The 16,985-nt window shown below is 40.9% G+C and overlaps 1 protein-coding gene across 10 annotated transcripts in view; it reads right to left on the bottom strand.

Moving 5' to 3' along the window:
* Positions 1-16,985, bottom strand: part of dst (dystonin) — a 148,462-nt gene that overhangs the window by 30,814 nt on the left and 100,663 nt on the right. For all 10 annotated transcript variants that reach the window (XM_053620544.1, XM_053620536.1, XM_053620540.1 and 7 more), the window contains 14 exons: positions 16,600-16,756; positions 14,907-15,033; positions 14,718-14,771; positions 14,243-14,478; positions 13,994-14,123; positions 13,565-13,764; positions 11,319-11,814; positions 9,533-11,001; positions 2,245-2,406; positions 1,956-2,126; positions 1,643-1,809; positions 1,017-1,176; positions 434-760; positions 188-272 (listed from right to left, as the gene is read on the bottom strand). In XM_053620544.1, the coding sequence (XP_053476519.1) occupies positions 188-272; positions 434-760; positions 1,017-1,176; positions 1,643-1,809; positions 1,956-2,126; positions 2,245-2,406; positions 9,533-11,001; positions 11,319-11,814; positions 13,565-13,764; positions 13,994-14,123; positions 14,243-14,478; positions 14,718-14,771; positions 14,907-15,033; positions 16,600-16,756 (3,941 nt within the window). The remainder of the gene's footprint in view (positions 1-187; positions 273-433; positions 761-1,016; positions 1,177-1,642; positions 1,810-1,955; positions 2,127-2,244; positions 2,407-9,532; positions 11,002-11,318; positions 11,815-13,564; positions 13,765-13,993; positions 14,124-14,242; positions 14,479-14,717; positions 14,772-14,906; positions 15,034-16,599; positions 16,757-16,985) is intronic.

The following is a 16,985-nucleotide window of genomic DNA, read 5'->3' as shown; positions in this document are numbered from 1 at the left end:
TGTCTTTACAAAGTTGTTATTATTGAAACAGTAACATGTTAGGTACACATTAATACAAACAACCAGAATTGAGTAATCAACAAGCGCTGTGGTATAATAAGTTAACAAATATTAAGATTAAATATTAAATGTGAGTGATGTATAGAAATGAATGCATTAAAATGTGTGTGTGTGTGATGGGCCTTGCCTGTGGTCTGTTTGAGCAGCTCAAGTCCATTCTGAAGGGCCTGTTCAACATGCTGTCTCCTTAATTCAATATCCTCATGAAGTGCCTAAAAACAGAACACTCGAATTAACAGCAGTCACACATAACAAAATGACCACACACCAATTAACTAAACACGTAAATCATATCAATGAAACCAATGAAGTATAAATTAATGATGATGGTTTTTAAAATAATGAAGACTGAAGAGGAGGAGGTCTGTTCTACCAGCTGGTCCGCATGCTGTTTAGCCAGTACGGCTGGTGTATAGTCCTGGACAGAGATGTGGCTCAGTCTGCCGTGTATTTCGTCCAGCCAGTTCATGAGTGCCACTTCGTCCTCTCCAAACAGCCGCGCATTAGCCAGGGCCCGCTGCAGGAGCTCGGCCTTTGTTCGGCAGCGTTCCTGCAACTCGATGTAGCCGCCCTGAATGCTGTCCAGTTTAGCCTGGACGAGTTCTTTATCATCCACGCAGATGAGTGACCGCAGAGCCTGGCCAAGACTCACTGCCTGGCACAAGCTCTTACTGCACCCTATAATCTCCTCCTCTAAAGCCTGATTAGCAGGAATGTCAAATGGAGTAGATGGGGTGAAACGTATGGGTGGAGGGATGATGATCCCAACATAAAGAGAACGAGAAACATCAAGAGAAAATTAACATAAAAACAAATCAAACATAAAGAACACAAAGGGATAAAGAATAAATGGAACAGTAGCATAAAGCTACTGCAAAAGAATCAAAGCAGATGGGTCTTTAGAAGGAACTACTCGTAACAGGCTAAGCGAAACAGTATCGCAGTTATGCATGTACCTTATGTTGGGAGATCTGCTCTTCAAGCTTAGAGGTCTGAGTGCCGATGGGCTCGGAACCGGCCAGGCATTTCTCTGTAACAGTGAGCCACTCTGTTAGCGGCTCAAGGGTCTCATGGAACTGTTGGGCCACCCCCAAAATGCTCTCCAACTGCTTGCGTCTACCAGGGGAAAAAAAACATAATGGTCCAACATACATAATCAGTAACTAACAGTGAATATAGAAACCTAAAATCCACAACAACAACATGGTCTTTACCATGGCATTGTGTTATACCCATAACAGAACACATTGCCCATGCCATATTTAGATAACCATGTGTCACAGTTTGGTCATAAATGTTTCTCATAGCCTTCCATTCACTAACATAACCTTAACTGTTACAATATTGCGGTCTACTTAGGTCTAATTATACTGTATCAATACTCAGGCTTGTGAGTCCAGTTTAATCATACTCAAAAAGAAAAAAAAAAAAATAATAATAATTAAAGATTTAGATCTGTATATATCATTTCAGTCCAGTTCCCTAATCCTCCAGCTATTTTTCTAAAAAAAAAAAAAAATACTAATAATAATAATTCACAGATTAATTTCCTGATGTCAGCATATAAAATCTTAATTTTTACCTGCTCTCGGCTTTCTTGAGCAGAGCATCCCATCTATTCCCGAGGCTATCAATCTCCTTTCCAATCTTCTCTTTATCCACAGAGTCGGCCATCTCCAAAACTTTCCCCCCTTCCTTCTTAATAAGCTCCACTGTGGGTCTGCGGTCATCTAGCAGCTTCTGTAAGAGCTGGATGAACCAGAGAAAAATAAACATATGGGATACAAGGAAATACAATACACGTAGAACCAACAGCAGAAGCTCCAAATCCTCAGAAATTCCTGCACTCATATTAAAGCCCAAATCCAAAAATCACCCCCCAATTAAGCTCTTACCCTCTGTTCTTGTATTTGTGCTTTGACAACTTTAAATTCTGCTGATGGAGGCTTTTGACTGGCCACCAGCTCTTCTGTGTCTTTCAGCCAGCTGAACAGGGATTCGAGAGCATCCTGAAACCTTCCACAGTGCAGCAAAGCTTCATGAAGCTGCACTGAACGTTCTGCTACCTGAGAGCATTGCACAAACAATATTATGTATATATATAAGATTTAAAAAATAAAGAAACTAACTACAAGATTTTTATGATATTTTTGAATTGATGCTTGAAACCGAATTCCTCTAAACCTTTTTGTTCAGGGTGTTCCATCTCGTATTGGCGTCCTCCAGGTCATGTTCAAGGGCTTTGGTGCTGGTCCCTTTGGAAGCATTCTGAATAAGCCCCTGGCCTAACCAATTTACCTCTTGCAACTGTGTTTGCAGTGACTCAATCGTCTCTTTCTGGAAAACCTGAAATCAGCGGGGAAACATAGAATGACGCGTCAAAGGCTCAATGGAAACAGTGATGTAAATCTCATTAAGACACATAGCTTAAAGTGACACAGTAATTTATTATGGTTTGCTGATTAGTTACTGATTAAAGCCATTCTGAAGGTTTGTTTAAAAAAAAAAGAAGAAGAATAAATACCCATTTGGCACATTTATTCATCTGGCACGTGAGTCCCAAGAAAGAATACACTCCAAGCACCCACTAGTGGCTGCCAACAGTGCTGGGTTTGAACTCGCAGGCTTTTGGTCACTAGCATACAGTATAACCTTAGCCACTGTTCTCATTATACTGTACTATTATCAATACTCTGGTTATGACTGGTTTTGTTAGGGAAAAAATTATATTTGTATACATTCAGTTGCTAGATTATAGGGTACACCTACTTTGCATATACACTCACTGGGGTATTTTATCTGGTGCCATTTATGTCACTTTGTAGGCATACAATTACTGATTGTAGCGCATTTGATCAGACCTCCGCTTCTCCACCCATCAATTGAAAAGGCACCAGCACCGACCTGATGTTTACTGATGGGACAGAGGCGAGCCAACAAATGGGTTTATAGGCATCAGTCAGTGTCTGTATACCTACGAAGAGACCCAACATGGAAGGTGTACTTGATAACAGTACCATTTAGTGCACATATAAGGCGTCTTTTATCACAAGCCGGTATCCCTCCAGAGCTAAGCGGAGGTCCCAGAAGATCTGCGTGGACAATACCCACCCTCTGAGATACCTTTTCGCCGGTCTACCATTTCGCAAGCGGTACAAAGAAATTGCCACACACACATCACGTCACCAACAAAGCTTCTTTCAGGAAGCTATTCAATTATTGGACTGCTGAACGTACACGGCACCCTACGTACACCTACTGACTTGCACTCCAGTAGCACACTCCTTAATTACAACTACAGTTGCACATCTCAATTCACTATTGCAAATGCCTGTAAATAAATAAGTCAACTGCACTTTTGCCATTGACGTTGGCATTACTGTTACCTTTTTTTGCTGTTGATATACCACTTTCACTACTGTTTATTTTTCTTTTCTCATTAAATGTTTAGTACTTTTTTATTTATTTATTGTTGAATGTTGTTTGTTGAATGTTGCTGACCAAGACGAATCCCTGTATGTAAATCATATCGGCTATTAAAGTGGCAAGTGAGTGCATGTTAGTACAGGCCTGGGTCCTGAACTATATAAAAATAAAAAAAAAAGTCAAATTTACTTCACGGACTGAGAGCTCCATATAAATAAAAAGCTGAAAATAAAGAAATTCCTTTCAGAGTAAACTATTTTTAGAGTACCTGCTACTTTACGGCATTGGATAACTGAATGATGTTTACTTTTACTCAGTCCTTTTACGGCAAGAGTCTCCACTGAACATAGCATACAGTCTACAGCTCTCGGTCTAGGAGCTGCAGTCAATACAGACCTGTGCAGGATCACAGAAGCTGAGTCACTGACAGATTTTTGCACCAAACATCAACTCATGATCAAGATAAAGACAGAGCAGTACTATCTAACTTCCCAGGAATCCATAAACATGCGTCACATCCACCTAAAAAGATAAAATCTTATTTCGAAAGAGGGTTATTTTAAAATACCTGTGAGGATTGCATGCCCACAAGATCCATCTGAGAACATGCAGCTAAGGATGTTAACAAGCTCTCTAGGTCCTCATCTCCTATGTAATTCATAGTCTGTTTTATTCCATTGGCGAAACCTGCCTCCCTTTCCACAGACAACAAGAACTCTTCCAAATCGGCCATTTTGGATTCTGTTGCTCTTTGCTCGTTTTCATAACATTCTGCATCTTTGGTCACGTATTTCTCTACACGCGTCCTACGAGGAGAGACTGGCTCTGGCTGTGTCACAACCACGCATAAGAGTTCACACTCTTCCTGAGATGTGTCCTCAGGAAGTTCAGCTGTGGGTAGCTCATTGTATCCTGAGAATGTCCTGGTCTGGCTGTCATAAGTAGAGTTTGGTGCTCTGTTTGTTGACCTTGCGGTCATCCTGCCTTGTAATTCTGAGTAAGGCTCACTAGAAACGATGTGTTCGTTTTCACTGAGATCTATGGTATACGTGTCTTTACAATGTTGGTCCTCATGCCTTGCGGAGTCTGCGTAGTACACTGTAGTTGGTACCAAGCTTCTGACAGGGGAGAATGGAAACTCCTCTTGTCCTGAACTGACAGACTGGCCTGGTTTCAGCTCGCCAGATATATGGACAGCCTCAGTGGAAGAGAGGCTCCTGGTACCTGGACCAGGTCTCAGCAGGGCTCGCTGCTTCCGCCGCTCTTGCTCTGTAGTGGGGCTGCACAGGCCAGAGTCATCCTCTGAAGTTAAAGAACTGGTCATGCTCCTACCTTGGCCCACTCGCACCAGGGCTTGCCGGTCTGGTCCATCAGCACATAAGGTTCCGTATTCGCTGAGGTTGGCTGGCCCAAAGTTTTTCCAAGAACGCCGGTGATGTGGAGGCTCCTTTTTCTCACCCTGTACCCGAAGCCTACCGAGAATGGTACCAGCTCCTCGAACAATGTCTCCATTAAGTTTATACCCATCGAACACCGTCCGCTCATCCGGCCGTGTCGCTTCCCTGCTGCGCAAGTCAAAGGTGCTGGAGGAGGCCAGGACACCATTTCCACAAAGCGTGGTCATGTCCAAAGTTCGGTGGGTGTAAGGCAGCGTGCCAATGAAGTGCCTGGAGGCCAGACTTCCCTTCGAACCAGAGTCGATTTGCTCATTCAGACGCACGGTGTCATAAATGGACCTCTGGGGAACGTAACAGTCATCAATGTTCAGGTCCTCTTCTTCTGGTTTCCCCACACAGGAGGGGTTTTGGCGCAGACAGTCTGGTCTGCTAAGAGGTTTGCCCATTCTGACAACAGCTAACACTTAAATGAACATTAAATTTAATAATGAGGTATACGTTTTCAGTGCAACAACCCTTTTACTTTAAAGCAAAAAAGGCTACGAAATCTCTGCACATATCAAGAAAATAAATATAAAATATGTTTTACAAGTAGAATTTCATGAAAATATATAGAATTTTTAACATTTGAAAAAATATCATTAAAATATCATTAAAATATCATTTAAAAAAATAATAATAAGACAAATTCTAAATTGTATTTAAGATGCTGAGAACTGGCTGAATAATATGTTCCATAATACAGAGCTCTTCTTTTAATACACTTTTGTTTGTTTGAGAATATCCTATTTCATGCACTTAACACCATTCGTTTCCACATCTCCTCACTGTCAGAACTTGCCCATTGTTGCTTGTTTCCTCAGTCCTAAGTTCCGGCACAAATACCATGGGGGGAAAAAAAGTGCTTGAATTTCCATGCTCTCCTGAGTGGTCAGACATGATCCACAAAAATATCTCCGCTTGAAGGTGACATCCAGCTACAAATCCTCTAATTTGTGAAAACAAAGCGGCAGGGCTCCAGGATAAACACAAAGCTGCTCCTGCCTCTCTTGTGGTCCACCCGGCAATGACATCCACCCTTCTGGCAATGAGCTCAAGGCCCCGCCCCCTCCTTATTATTCTGGCAACATCTGCCACAGCTCCATTTGTCCTGAGAGCACATGTTGATTGGTAGATGCTTGACCCTATTTAAATTCTCCCCCCTCTCTGTGTTTCATTTGACTTTACTTCTTACATCTTCAGCTCTGAGAATATCTATCCCTCCCTCCTTCAGTAAAGCTTTAAAAAAAAAAAAAGCTTTAAGAGTGAACAGCTCCCTCCTGCATGACATCACATCGGGCAGAAATAGATACACTCTCTCCCCCCTTTTCTTCTCTTTCTCCAGAATGATCATGCAATGAGCTGTCTACGTGTCTGTATATTGTCTTAATTACTCTGGAATGTTTAAGGAGTTACTGGTCCTAAGTAATAACACTACAAACCAGCAAGCAAGCAGGCTCAGAAAAATTCAGAGCTAAAGCAATATATAAAAGGAACGTTCATTTTATCTCTATTGCTGTTAACTCCAGAGGAGTGAGGTTCAAACACTGGTCTTCTGCTCTGGTGTGAGGAAAAAAGTGTGGCGCTGGCGATGACGAACAGGTGGTTAAAAAGATTTGTGGGATTTACAGTAAGGATGAATCACACATACTTTTGACATAATCCAGGCACTGATTTAAACAAAGTGGTACATTTGCCGTGGCACAGGCTTGCTTGCTTACTGTAAAAATGTATTCAAGTAATAGGATTTAAAAGGTTTATATTTTCATCTTTTACGTCTAACAGAAGACCTCATAAGGTCTAGTGGGACTTTAGTACTGTTGTAACTTTGAATAGCGTGTAGTAAACATATCTATAAGAAGATGAACTATTGTGATTTGATATTACAGGCACTGCAGCTCTTGAGAGAACGCATGCCAAAGCATACAAAGAGGACAGAAACATCAGCACGTCTGAAAAAAAAATCCTCTGTCAACAGTGTCTTTCATTGCTCGCACAAACGATAAGTCCAGTTAATGAAACACACAACTATTCATGAGAACAAAGCGTGTCCCGAACACTTTTTTTTTAGCGCTCTGCCAGTTTTAGATCATGAATATTGGGTGTTCCTCAAACTGCACTCTGCTGAAACAAGTGAAAGGGGATCGCTATAAAATTCCAAGGTCATGATCACACAACAATGTGCAGTAGGATTGTTGTACTGGTGGCGAAGGTCTCATGTTTCCTCTTGGGGGTTTTCACAGAAAGTCAGGACGATGACTAAGCTCAAATCTGTGCACTTCATAAGGTTTTTTCCACCCACCCGATCATCACCTTTAGAGTTAGCCACCGGCATGATTCAGATAGAAATTCCTTTAGGTTCATGTTAGATGCTGAGGTCATGCACGAGTCATGGATAAAAAAAAAAGAAAAAAAAAAAAGAGCATCTGTTACAAACTCGCCAAATTGTCTTCCTTGTACTATTTTGCACTGTACGCACAATAAACAGAAAATAAAAAGATGGAGAAAGAAGCTAAAGGAAGTCCTGAAAAGCCACTGAATCAGATGCAATGAATTCGCTGAATAGCCAGGTTGAACGATAAAACGCTGAGCTGAAGCAGTTAGTGTTTACTTCACCAAGGAATTCTGCTGCAACTCATTTTGTACAAATGATATTGCACAGTCTGAGCAGCCGGCAAAAAAAAAAATTAAAATCCCGCACTGTCTTTTTTTTTATTATTTTTTGTGATTTATCAATCCGATTCATTTCTGATTTAAATGACTTGGTCATGGAGAACAATAACGATTTTGACCCAGCAGCTGACGTAGCAGCGAGGAGCCTCCCAGACGTAGAAGCAAGACAAAAGAACGACAGCATGAGCAGCATGAGGCCCAAACGATCAGCTGCAGCTGATAACTCCTAATACAACACTGGCTACGCGCACAAATGCTCCTTTCGCACACATTCAAATTTATTCTTGTCCATGTTTGTGCTTTACATGTGTTAACTGCTTAAATTATGAAATATCAATAGTTTTTATATTGCATTCTGAAACATAGGGTTTAGAGTTTATAGCATGGGAGTTTAACTCTCACATCTCTTGAACATACCAGCCATGCAGAAATTCCTCTCACAGCAACAGAATATGTTTGATGTTTCGTGGGCCATGAAATATAACTTCCAATCCTGCCAGAAAACCACATGGTCCTAAGAAGATAAATAAGGGATGCCTACGTAGACTCTGGACTTGTGTACTGTAAAAGCTGGCAATAATCTCTCTTAGCATGAAGCTATCCTAAAGGAATTTGAAATATAGCATTAAAATGATATGCTAGCCTATTTCATTCGTTTCGATCGCAGTTTCTTCAAAACAAACAAACAAACAAACAAACAAAAATAACAATGTATCCAGTGAGGATAATGTTCCAAAATAGGATCTTAAATTAAACACCGGTTATACGTGACCGCTAAAGAGTTAGCCAGTGGGATGAAATGAAACATTTTAAGCAGTGGGCTGGTGGCAGGGACATGTCTCTCGGACAGAATGAAACAGGAGTACTGGGTCACTACTACACACAGGCCCACATCGACTCCCTGCTGGCTGAATGTTCTCCAACAACAAAGAGCCAATGGGCAGGGACTCTTTTGTTACCACCAGATGCTCACTGACAAACTGAAAGGGGCATCTTATAGCATAACCAAGCACATGGCCAAAATGTGTCAGACTATTAAGGTCATGTATTAAGGGTGCAATAGTCGATTACTTTATTTATTTATTTTTTCCATTTCTTACTTGTACAAATACCCTGAAAGATATTTAGTACATGATAAAAAAAAAAAAGAATGGTTTAAAGCTATGGCCTCAGCGGAAGTGTACTAAGTAGCTGAGAAACCCGCTTGGAAAACTGCCATCAGGTCCAGTGCTTGTTTTGTGTTTGAATGGGCCTCCTGTCATTTTATAGACACCCTATGGGTCTCTGTAGATTCTGGGAGAAGAGTTTCATGAAAATAGGTGGGCTCAAGGAGTAATAAATAAATAAATAAATAAATAATTCAAATGTCAAATCCAGCTACTTTAACTTTAGAGACCTTCCCAACAATCACATTTCAAAATCTAGTGGAATGCCTTCCCAGAAGAGTAGAGGCTATAGGAAAGCTCAATGTTTTGGAATATTTAGGTGGCCATATACTGTATATAAAATATAAAGCGACAGACACAGTACATTATAAAACATATAAGGGAAAAAGTCTAGTCCAACCACTGAACTTATTATTATTACGATCATGTTCCTTGAAGCATGTCTTTTGAATAAAGACCGAATAGAACACTGCTTCTTGTGTTTACAGCATGCCCTTGCACGTTGCATATGTTTGTGCCTGATATAGCATTTCACCAAAAACAGAAAGACAGAGGCTGTTCTTACATGTACTGTAACTTTCTTGCAGCATACATAATATCACTATGTGAGGAAAATAAGGCTCATATGAGAACAAAACACTCTGTGTGCACATTCAGTCAGCTATCATAAGCATAATACTACTTCCACTACTAGATGAGAAGCAAATTTTGTTTCCTCTCATTACGTAAGCCAACAGATCAACACAAGTGAAATGAATGTAGTGATCTTACCTTGAAACCCTCCAGCTGTTGGTTAATGACCTCAGTTTCCATGCCAACTGGTCCTTGGGATTCCTCCTGCTCTTCTGCACCAGCCATTTTCTTTGTGAAAGTGTCCAGCTTGTGGTAAAACTCCACCAGATGCTTCATTGTATCCTCAACCTGCTCTTTACTCCCAGTGGCCCGGTCCATCAGTTTGCCACTCTGCTTGCTCAGGGCCTCCAAGTCTCTCTTAAGGCCCAGTAGATCTGGTGAGGCCTCTGATTCAAGCATCTTCTTGCAGTTATCTCTGGCACTGGCTGTGCTGGTCATCAGATCCTGGAGTTTTGTCACAAAGTTTTGGAAGGTTCTTTGTTGATCTTGTAGAGTTTTCAGGTCTCTGGCTACTGGGCCCATACTATCCAATTCGTCGTCCAGGTCTGCAAAGGTGGTGAACATGTCCCGAATGCTGTCCTGGAACTGTCCGATGCCCTGCAGTTTGTTCTCCAGTGTGAAGCACTTGTCTTCAATTGCTTTACTGACGGAGCTGTGCTCTTTCTCCAAAGTGTCTGTCTGAAGGAGGAGATCTATCATGCCTTCAACTTCTGGTACATCCACGACCAAACTTTGTGCTAGGCTTTTGAGGTTCTCGATCTGGTTCTGGACACCCTCTAAATTTTTCTGCTGATCCTTCATGTTAGTTAGGTTCTTGTTACTAAAACCTTGGACATCAAGACCCGATTGGTATTCTAGTTGCTTTCTGGCACCCTCAATTTGGTCTGAGATATCTTTGTGTGTGTCACTGAACTCTTTCAACTTCTGTGAGAGCTTCTCGAGAGTTTCTTTCTTGAGCTGCAACCCTTCCATCAACTTATCCACATTCTTCCCAATAACACTCTTCTCTTCCTTCACATCAGCTACATCTGCTGTGGCCACCTCTAAAAGGCTATCAGCAGCTACGTTCAGCAGCTCCATCTGACCGCGATGTTTGTCCACATCCCTCTGGATGGCCTTTACCTGTGAGAGAGAGTCCTCAACTTCTACAGGATTCACGCTGAAATTTGCCCTGTTTTTCCTGTCTTCACACTCCTGCAGCCAAGTGCCCAAGCTCTCTGCATGTTCTCTGTATTTTTTGGCCCTCTCCACAGCTATATTAAGCTTTTCTGCTCTCTCCGTGGCACCCCGCTTTACTTTCTCCCAGTTGGACCTGAGGGCTGAGAGCTGTCCTTGGAGGGCCAACTTTTCCTCTCCCTCCGTGTTCTGTAGAAGAGCCTCTGCTTCCTGCATAATGTTCTTGTATGGTTCCTCTTGTTGACTCAGTGCACTCTGGATAGCACTGTGCTCCCTCTGACTTTGTAACAGAGTCTCCTCCTTGGTTGAGATTGACTGGGGCCCGGCCTGCTCCTTAAGCGTTTGCTCTAGCCAGCTCTGGAAGTCTTTAGACGTCCGATGAAATTCTTGGGAGCTGGCAAAGGTGGAGGTGAGCTGTTGAATCCGCTTTCCTGGAGAAACAATTGGGCCACAAGGTCAGATAAGCAAAGGAAATTCTAAGAGTACACTTGAATTATCATTATCAGACAGACAGCCGTTCGGTTTAACAGGTTTCAACCTATGATAGCTATTTACAGTAAAAACTGCTGATGCTGTTCGTGTTCTGTTGAAGAGTTTTAACAGTGGGACAGTAATGTGAATCTTTTGAGCAATAAAAAAAAACAAAAACAAAAAAAACAGGATGAGCAAAAGTGTGAGTAGTTACTGTGAATGTAAACAATCACACATTTTTCAGAACACACTGGTCACTGAATGTAATCCAACAAACCTGCTTTGTCTTCAAGCATCTTAAAGGGCTTGGAGACGCTTTCCAGCTGTGCTGTGAGGTTGGCTCTGAGATACTCCTCAGTCACTAGAGCTGAAAGTTCGGAGCAGAGACTTTCTGCCTCCTTTAGCCTCTTCTTCTCTTCACATAGCTTAGACAGGACAGCATTAGTGGCTTCTAGCTGCTTCTTGACTGCGTCAGGTTGTGTGCTGAGGGTCTGCTGGCCGTTCAGCTGTAACTCCATGGCTGCTACACTCTCACCGAGGTGCCGCAGAAGCTCCTGGAACTGAGTGGTCTTACCCACAGCTTGCACAATGAGGGCATCACGCTCAGACAGCTGGCTTGTCAGACCCTGCCACTTCTGGGTAATAACATCCAACTGTTTCTTTACCTTCTCCACCGTAGGGTCCTGATTTCCTGATGCATTACTGATAACCATGGCAGCTTCATTCAGCTGCTCATACTGAGGTTTGCGGCCTTCAAACTCTTTCAGAAGAATCTAGAATTCAATGAGAAATGTTGTACACTATGTTCAGGTGCAGTTCATGTTTCAATTTAAGTTACTTTGTCTCAAGTTTCTTCATACAACAGCATTACATCCAAATATGTAATATTGCCTGATTTACAGATGGCACTCAACCAGAATACGTTTTTTTTGCCGCCATGGGTACCATGCGTTTAGTGTTCTTGACGTCTATAACCACAGATTTTTATGTTCCCAGCTCATTTCACAAGTAACAGTCAACCACACACTGCCAATGGGCTAGATTTGACGGTTGCAGTGAGTGGAGAACACAAGAAAAACACAATCTCCAATTTGAAAACCAGATCGTATTAACGGAACCAAATTTAGTACTCAAAAGCCCATGTACGCATTTGTTGTTTAGAATGAATTCAAGCCGAAGAGTAAACGTCAAGATTATGTTCTATGTTTACTTTTACATGTACTGTATAATGTAGCACTACTACCCCGTATTTTATTTGATTAAACTTTAGAAACGTGCATTATTATTTATATCAATGTATCTTGTATTACTTTGTCCTCGCAGTAAAACAAAAACAATACAAAAAGGTGGATTACTCTGCATGGGAGCATTAAGGGTGGAAGCCTAGTTGTCTAATACCCTACATTAATTATACTGAGAAAAAAAAAGGAATATGTGGTCGTTTAGATTTAAGAAAAAAAATGCATAGTTTACATAAAAATATTATGCCTCTCATCAAAATGTGATTTCACTGCTTATGATAAAACTGAATTTAAACAACTTTCTAATCAATTAGAATGGGGAGTATGTAACGTGAGTATTATGTAACGTGAGTATTATGTAAAGTGAGCTTGAACAATTCACATAGTATTAACACAAACCAATTACAAATCTGTGGGGATGTTTTCACTGACAAGCACTATAACTATAATATTTAAATCTTTAGTATCTTTTATTTTCCATCTATTATCCATTGGACCGTTTCTACCTTTGTACCGAGCCCTCCCCGTAACCATTTGATTCGCATGTTGTTTTCTCTTTGGCTTGAACTAACGTGACTACGTTTTGAAAGATGAGGGGGAAAAAATAAAAATAAATAAGTGAAATTAACCTTTTAAATAACATAAATAAGCATGGCTGACGGAGTAACAGAGTACAAGTAGAAAGGGTTTGAGTACATTGTTCTAATGTCACTGCTGATTTTTTTTATTTGACAAAATCACAAAAATAATAATATAATATTACATTTACATTACTATTAATTTATTCCATTATTTGACCTCCACGTCGCACTTCCAGTCGACATCCCATGCGCCACCTGGTGGTAATTTCGTGAATGACTTTCACATGTAACTGCTTTGTATTTACTGCTGTGGCCTTGCGGCAGCGGTACACACAGCTCTAACAGACAATCTGGTTGACTGCCTACTGTATATTTGAACATAATTAAACAGCCCTGCCAACCCTGAAGAGCCATATTACTCTAGTCCCACCAAGAGTGTGGGTTTTAAAAAAGGCACATTTTTATCTAAGATAGAAACTGGATGCTGTTTGTTTCCTCAAGTGCTTAGTGGTTACTGTAAAACCATGTCGATGTACCCTCTTGGTGTATTTTTTGTGTGATAAATTGTAGCAGCGTACATTGATGTTAAAATGCGGAAGTCCTAGGCAAAACGATAAAGGTTGGAAAAGTCTGAGTATTATCCACAACATATCTAATGCAGTAGTTTTCATTTAAGTGCATTTCTGGTGTAGGTCCCCTACCTGGACCTGCTGCTTTTGCGTGTTGAGCATATTGGGGTCCACAGATAGAGGGCCCAGAACACTCAGCATCAGATCTTTCTCTTGAAGCCACTGTGAGAGCTGTGGTTGGTTTGTCTGGAAGAGCTCCAGCATGCGAGATGACTCCTCCAGATGCTGCTTCCTGTTCTCCGCAGAGCCCCTGACCTCCTCCCATCCTGCATCTGTAACATGGAGCATAGAAAAGGCAACATCACTCAAAATTTGTTACAGGGGAGAACTACATCCAAGGTCATGGGCTTCCCTAACTACAGATCTGATTTTACATGTAGCGACGGTTTATGCAGAAGGCTCACAGTGTGAGGATTTGCACCCAGTCAACACCAGGGTTCTGAAAATGATTACACTGGAATAGATTTAGTTTTAGATTCATTTCAGGAGATGCATACATACCCATCTGTTTCAGCATGTTCTTCCATTTTTCTGCTTCAGGTGAATCAGGGCTTTCGTTTATCAGGTGGAGTAGCTTCTCCCTCAGTTCTTGGTACTGCTGCTGTTTTTGGTGCATATTTACCTCATAAGCCTTTGTCACAAGAGAAAAAAAAAACTGTCAATCTAAACAAGAATTGATCACAAATGTAATCTGAATGCGTATACACACAATGATACTGTACACAATTTATTGAACATGAGAGCACTCACTTTCTGCCGTTCCATTTGCATTTTCATTGAATCTTTGCCTGCTGGCTCAGAGTTCCAAGATACTGCTGTCTTCTTCATGTTCTCCAACCACTGGAGCGTTGACCGAGCCTCATGCTGGACCCCTTGAACCTTCAGCAACAGCGCACTAAGCTCTGAGGACCTGGCCTTCAGCAACTCCCCAAGACTGCTATAATCCTCATTGATGCAGGACATGTTTTGCTGCACAAGCATCAGCTCTGTAAACAGCACCGAAAACAAATGAGTCTGCTGTAGCTAGAACAAAATGTCAAATAAACTGCATTTGGTTTGCTACTTAGAATATGACTATATACAAATTGCATAACCAGCATCAGCTTGGTATTATTCTTTAAGCTTACAGTTGCTGGAGAAACCATATTATATGGAACTGAGAGCTTTCAGGCAAGATGCATAAGGAAAAAAAAATGTGATGAAACGTGACACTGTACATTCTTACCTTTGTTCGTCAGATATGGACCTCCTGGACCTGAGCCATTACTGATTGCTGAACCTAGGGCAGTAAAAGTGAACGCATCACATTTCATCCATTTAAGACCATACTGGAAACATTGCCTTGGACAGAAACAGGCACAATAAGTGTGCTCATAAATTCCTTAAAAAAAAAAAAAATCATCTCTGGGAATACCTGATTTATGATGCATTCTGGCTTTGGCTGGTGATGTCAAAACACTGATTAGGGTACACAGTGCAGACCCTTTGCTATTCATATCTTGGATAGTGGGAGCTTTAGCAGTCCATTCTTCTAGTAAGCCCTGTAGAGAGAGAAAACTGGCTTGTAAAGCAGTATAAAAAAAAAAAAAATGCAAAATATGCATCTGTTAACTTTCCCAAAATTACTGAGGGAAAATTCACTTTAACGGTATTAAGAAAGAGGAAGCTATTCAATATCATTTCTAACAACTTAAAAACTTTTATCCTATTGCAATTGAGATCTTTGATCTTCATAGTCATGTATATTTAGTTTTTAGGAATTGAGATTTTTTTTGTTTAAAGAATATTTAACATTAAAATGATATTAAAATAAATTCATAGTGTATTTTTATTCATATACATTTCCAGTACAATATGCCTCATTATTAGTCTGGTGTGAAATATGTGAGTTAATTGTCTGTGTAAATGATAAAAGGATAAGAGCAGAGACATGAAATATACCCTAGATGAGGGTCAGATGTCCAGTGTATTTTTTATTAAGGATAATCTAGCACACAGAGCAGAGATGGAGCTGTTTGTCTTTGCATATGGGTGCAAATTGAAATCATAACAGCCTCCCTAACTAGGTTAAATTCTAAGTATACACATATTACAGCATGAAATCATGGTTTTCATGCACATATTTAAAAAAAAAAATTTAATGAATAATAATATAAAACTGCTAATTTATCAGTAACTAACAGGTCAATGTTTTCAGCTGTTGGTAAAGAGGAGAGTTGTGCACTTCTCAGTAAGAATTTCAGAGCAGGTAACACTGGCGACAATACATTCATATCAATTTAAACAACGTTTATTTAATCGGTCCAATTCTGCTGCTTGAAAACGTGCTGCAAGAAAACCGACATTAACGTGGTTGATTACAAGCAGCTGAATGGAGAGCAGGATGCACAACTGAAAAGAGTCAGTAATTAAGTCCATGTTACAGGGTCAGTAGTAATATTACTGTATTCTGTAAAGCTGTAAAGTGCATGGAAAACGAGAGTGACTGAACATTGGGATGTCCTCCGACTCAACTCATAGTATAAATAACACCCAAGCATTAGGAAGGAATAGAAAAGGAAAAGAGAACGTTTTTACCAGCTCTGTCCGGTTCTTCTCTCGTATTAGATTATGTTGCCGTCAACACGACGTTGACCCCAAGCTGCATTCATGTCATGGCCAAATTGGAAACATGGCACGACTGTATATGCTGCAATATTTTCTAATGAATGTAGTTGGTTGTATTTCTCTAAATATAATATAAACGAAAGTAAACCACTACAACCCTGACAGGGACAAAGCCCAATTTTCACAGGAAGCGGTAAACGTGTCACATCATGCCGTATCCAGTACTATCACATGTTAATTAACGTGGCCCTTCTTTGTCCCGCGAGCCTCACGTCTGCCTGCCTGCTCCTGTCCCGTCCCTGCGTCAGACTAAAAACACCGTTCCCACGACTCTTGTGGGGTCCCGTGGGATCCCAGTCCCAATTCACACCTCTTCTACGCATTTTTTGTTCTCTGAACAGAAAGAAATAAACGCACTTTTGTTGTGGGAGCAAATATAAGATTGAGCTCAGCTCTAAGGTATCACCTATGTGGGGAAACAGTGATGAGAGTGCACTCACGTTAACTTTCTTCATGTCATTTCCCAGGCCCTGTTCACTGCAGTTGGGCTGAACCACAGGCACTTGCTCTTTTGTCTCCTCCAGCCACTTCATCAGCACCCCTGCAGCTGCTTTGAACTCACTCAGCTGGTCCTGGCAAGACACCACCTCCTCCTCTCTGTAATACACAACATCCACACACACATACTGTTACTTTCTCATGACACAGCAGTATGCCCACTAATGAGGCCAACCATACAGGTGGCATTAATTATCATTTCTGACATGACTCATTGAAACAAATCTGGTATTTATTCTCACACAATACACAGTTATAATACACAGTTTATATGTCAATATTATGTGCTTTATACTGTATCTAGGGCCAGATAAATTAATAAATAATT

The sequence above is a fragment of the Ictalurus furcatus genome, chromosome 3, assembly GCF_023375685.1.
Source record: "Ictalurus furcatus strain D&B chromosome 3, Billie_1.0, whole genome shotgun sequence".
In the NCBI taxonomy this organism is placed as follows: Eukaryota; Metazoa; Chordata; class Actinopteri; order Siluriformes; family Ictaluridae; genus Ictalurus; species Ictalurus furcatus.
Note: the sequence above shows the minus strand (reverse complement) of the source record. Positions and strands in the feature narration are given on the sequence as shown.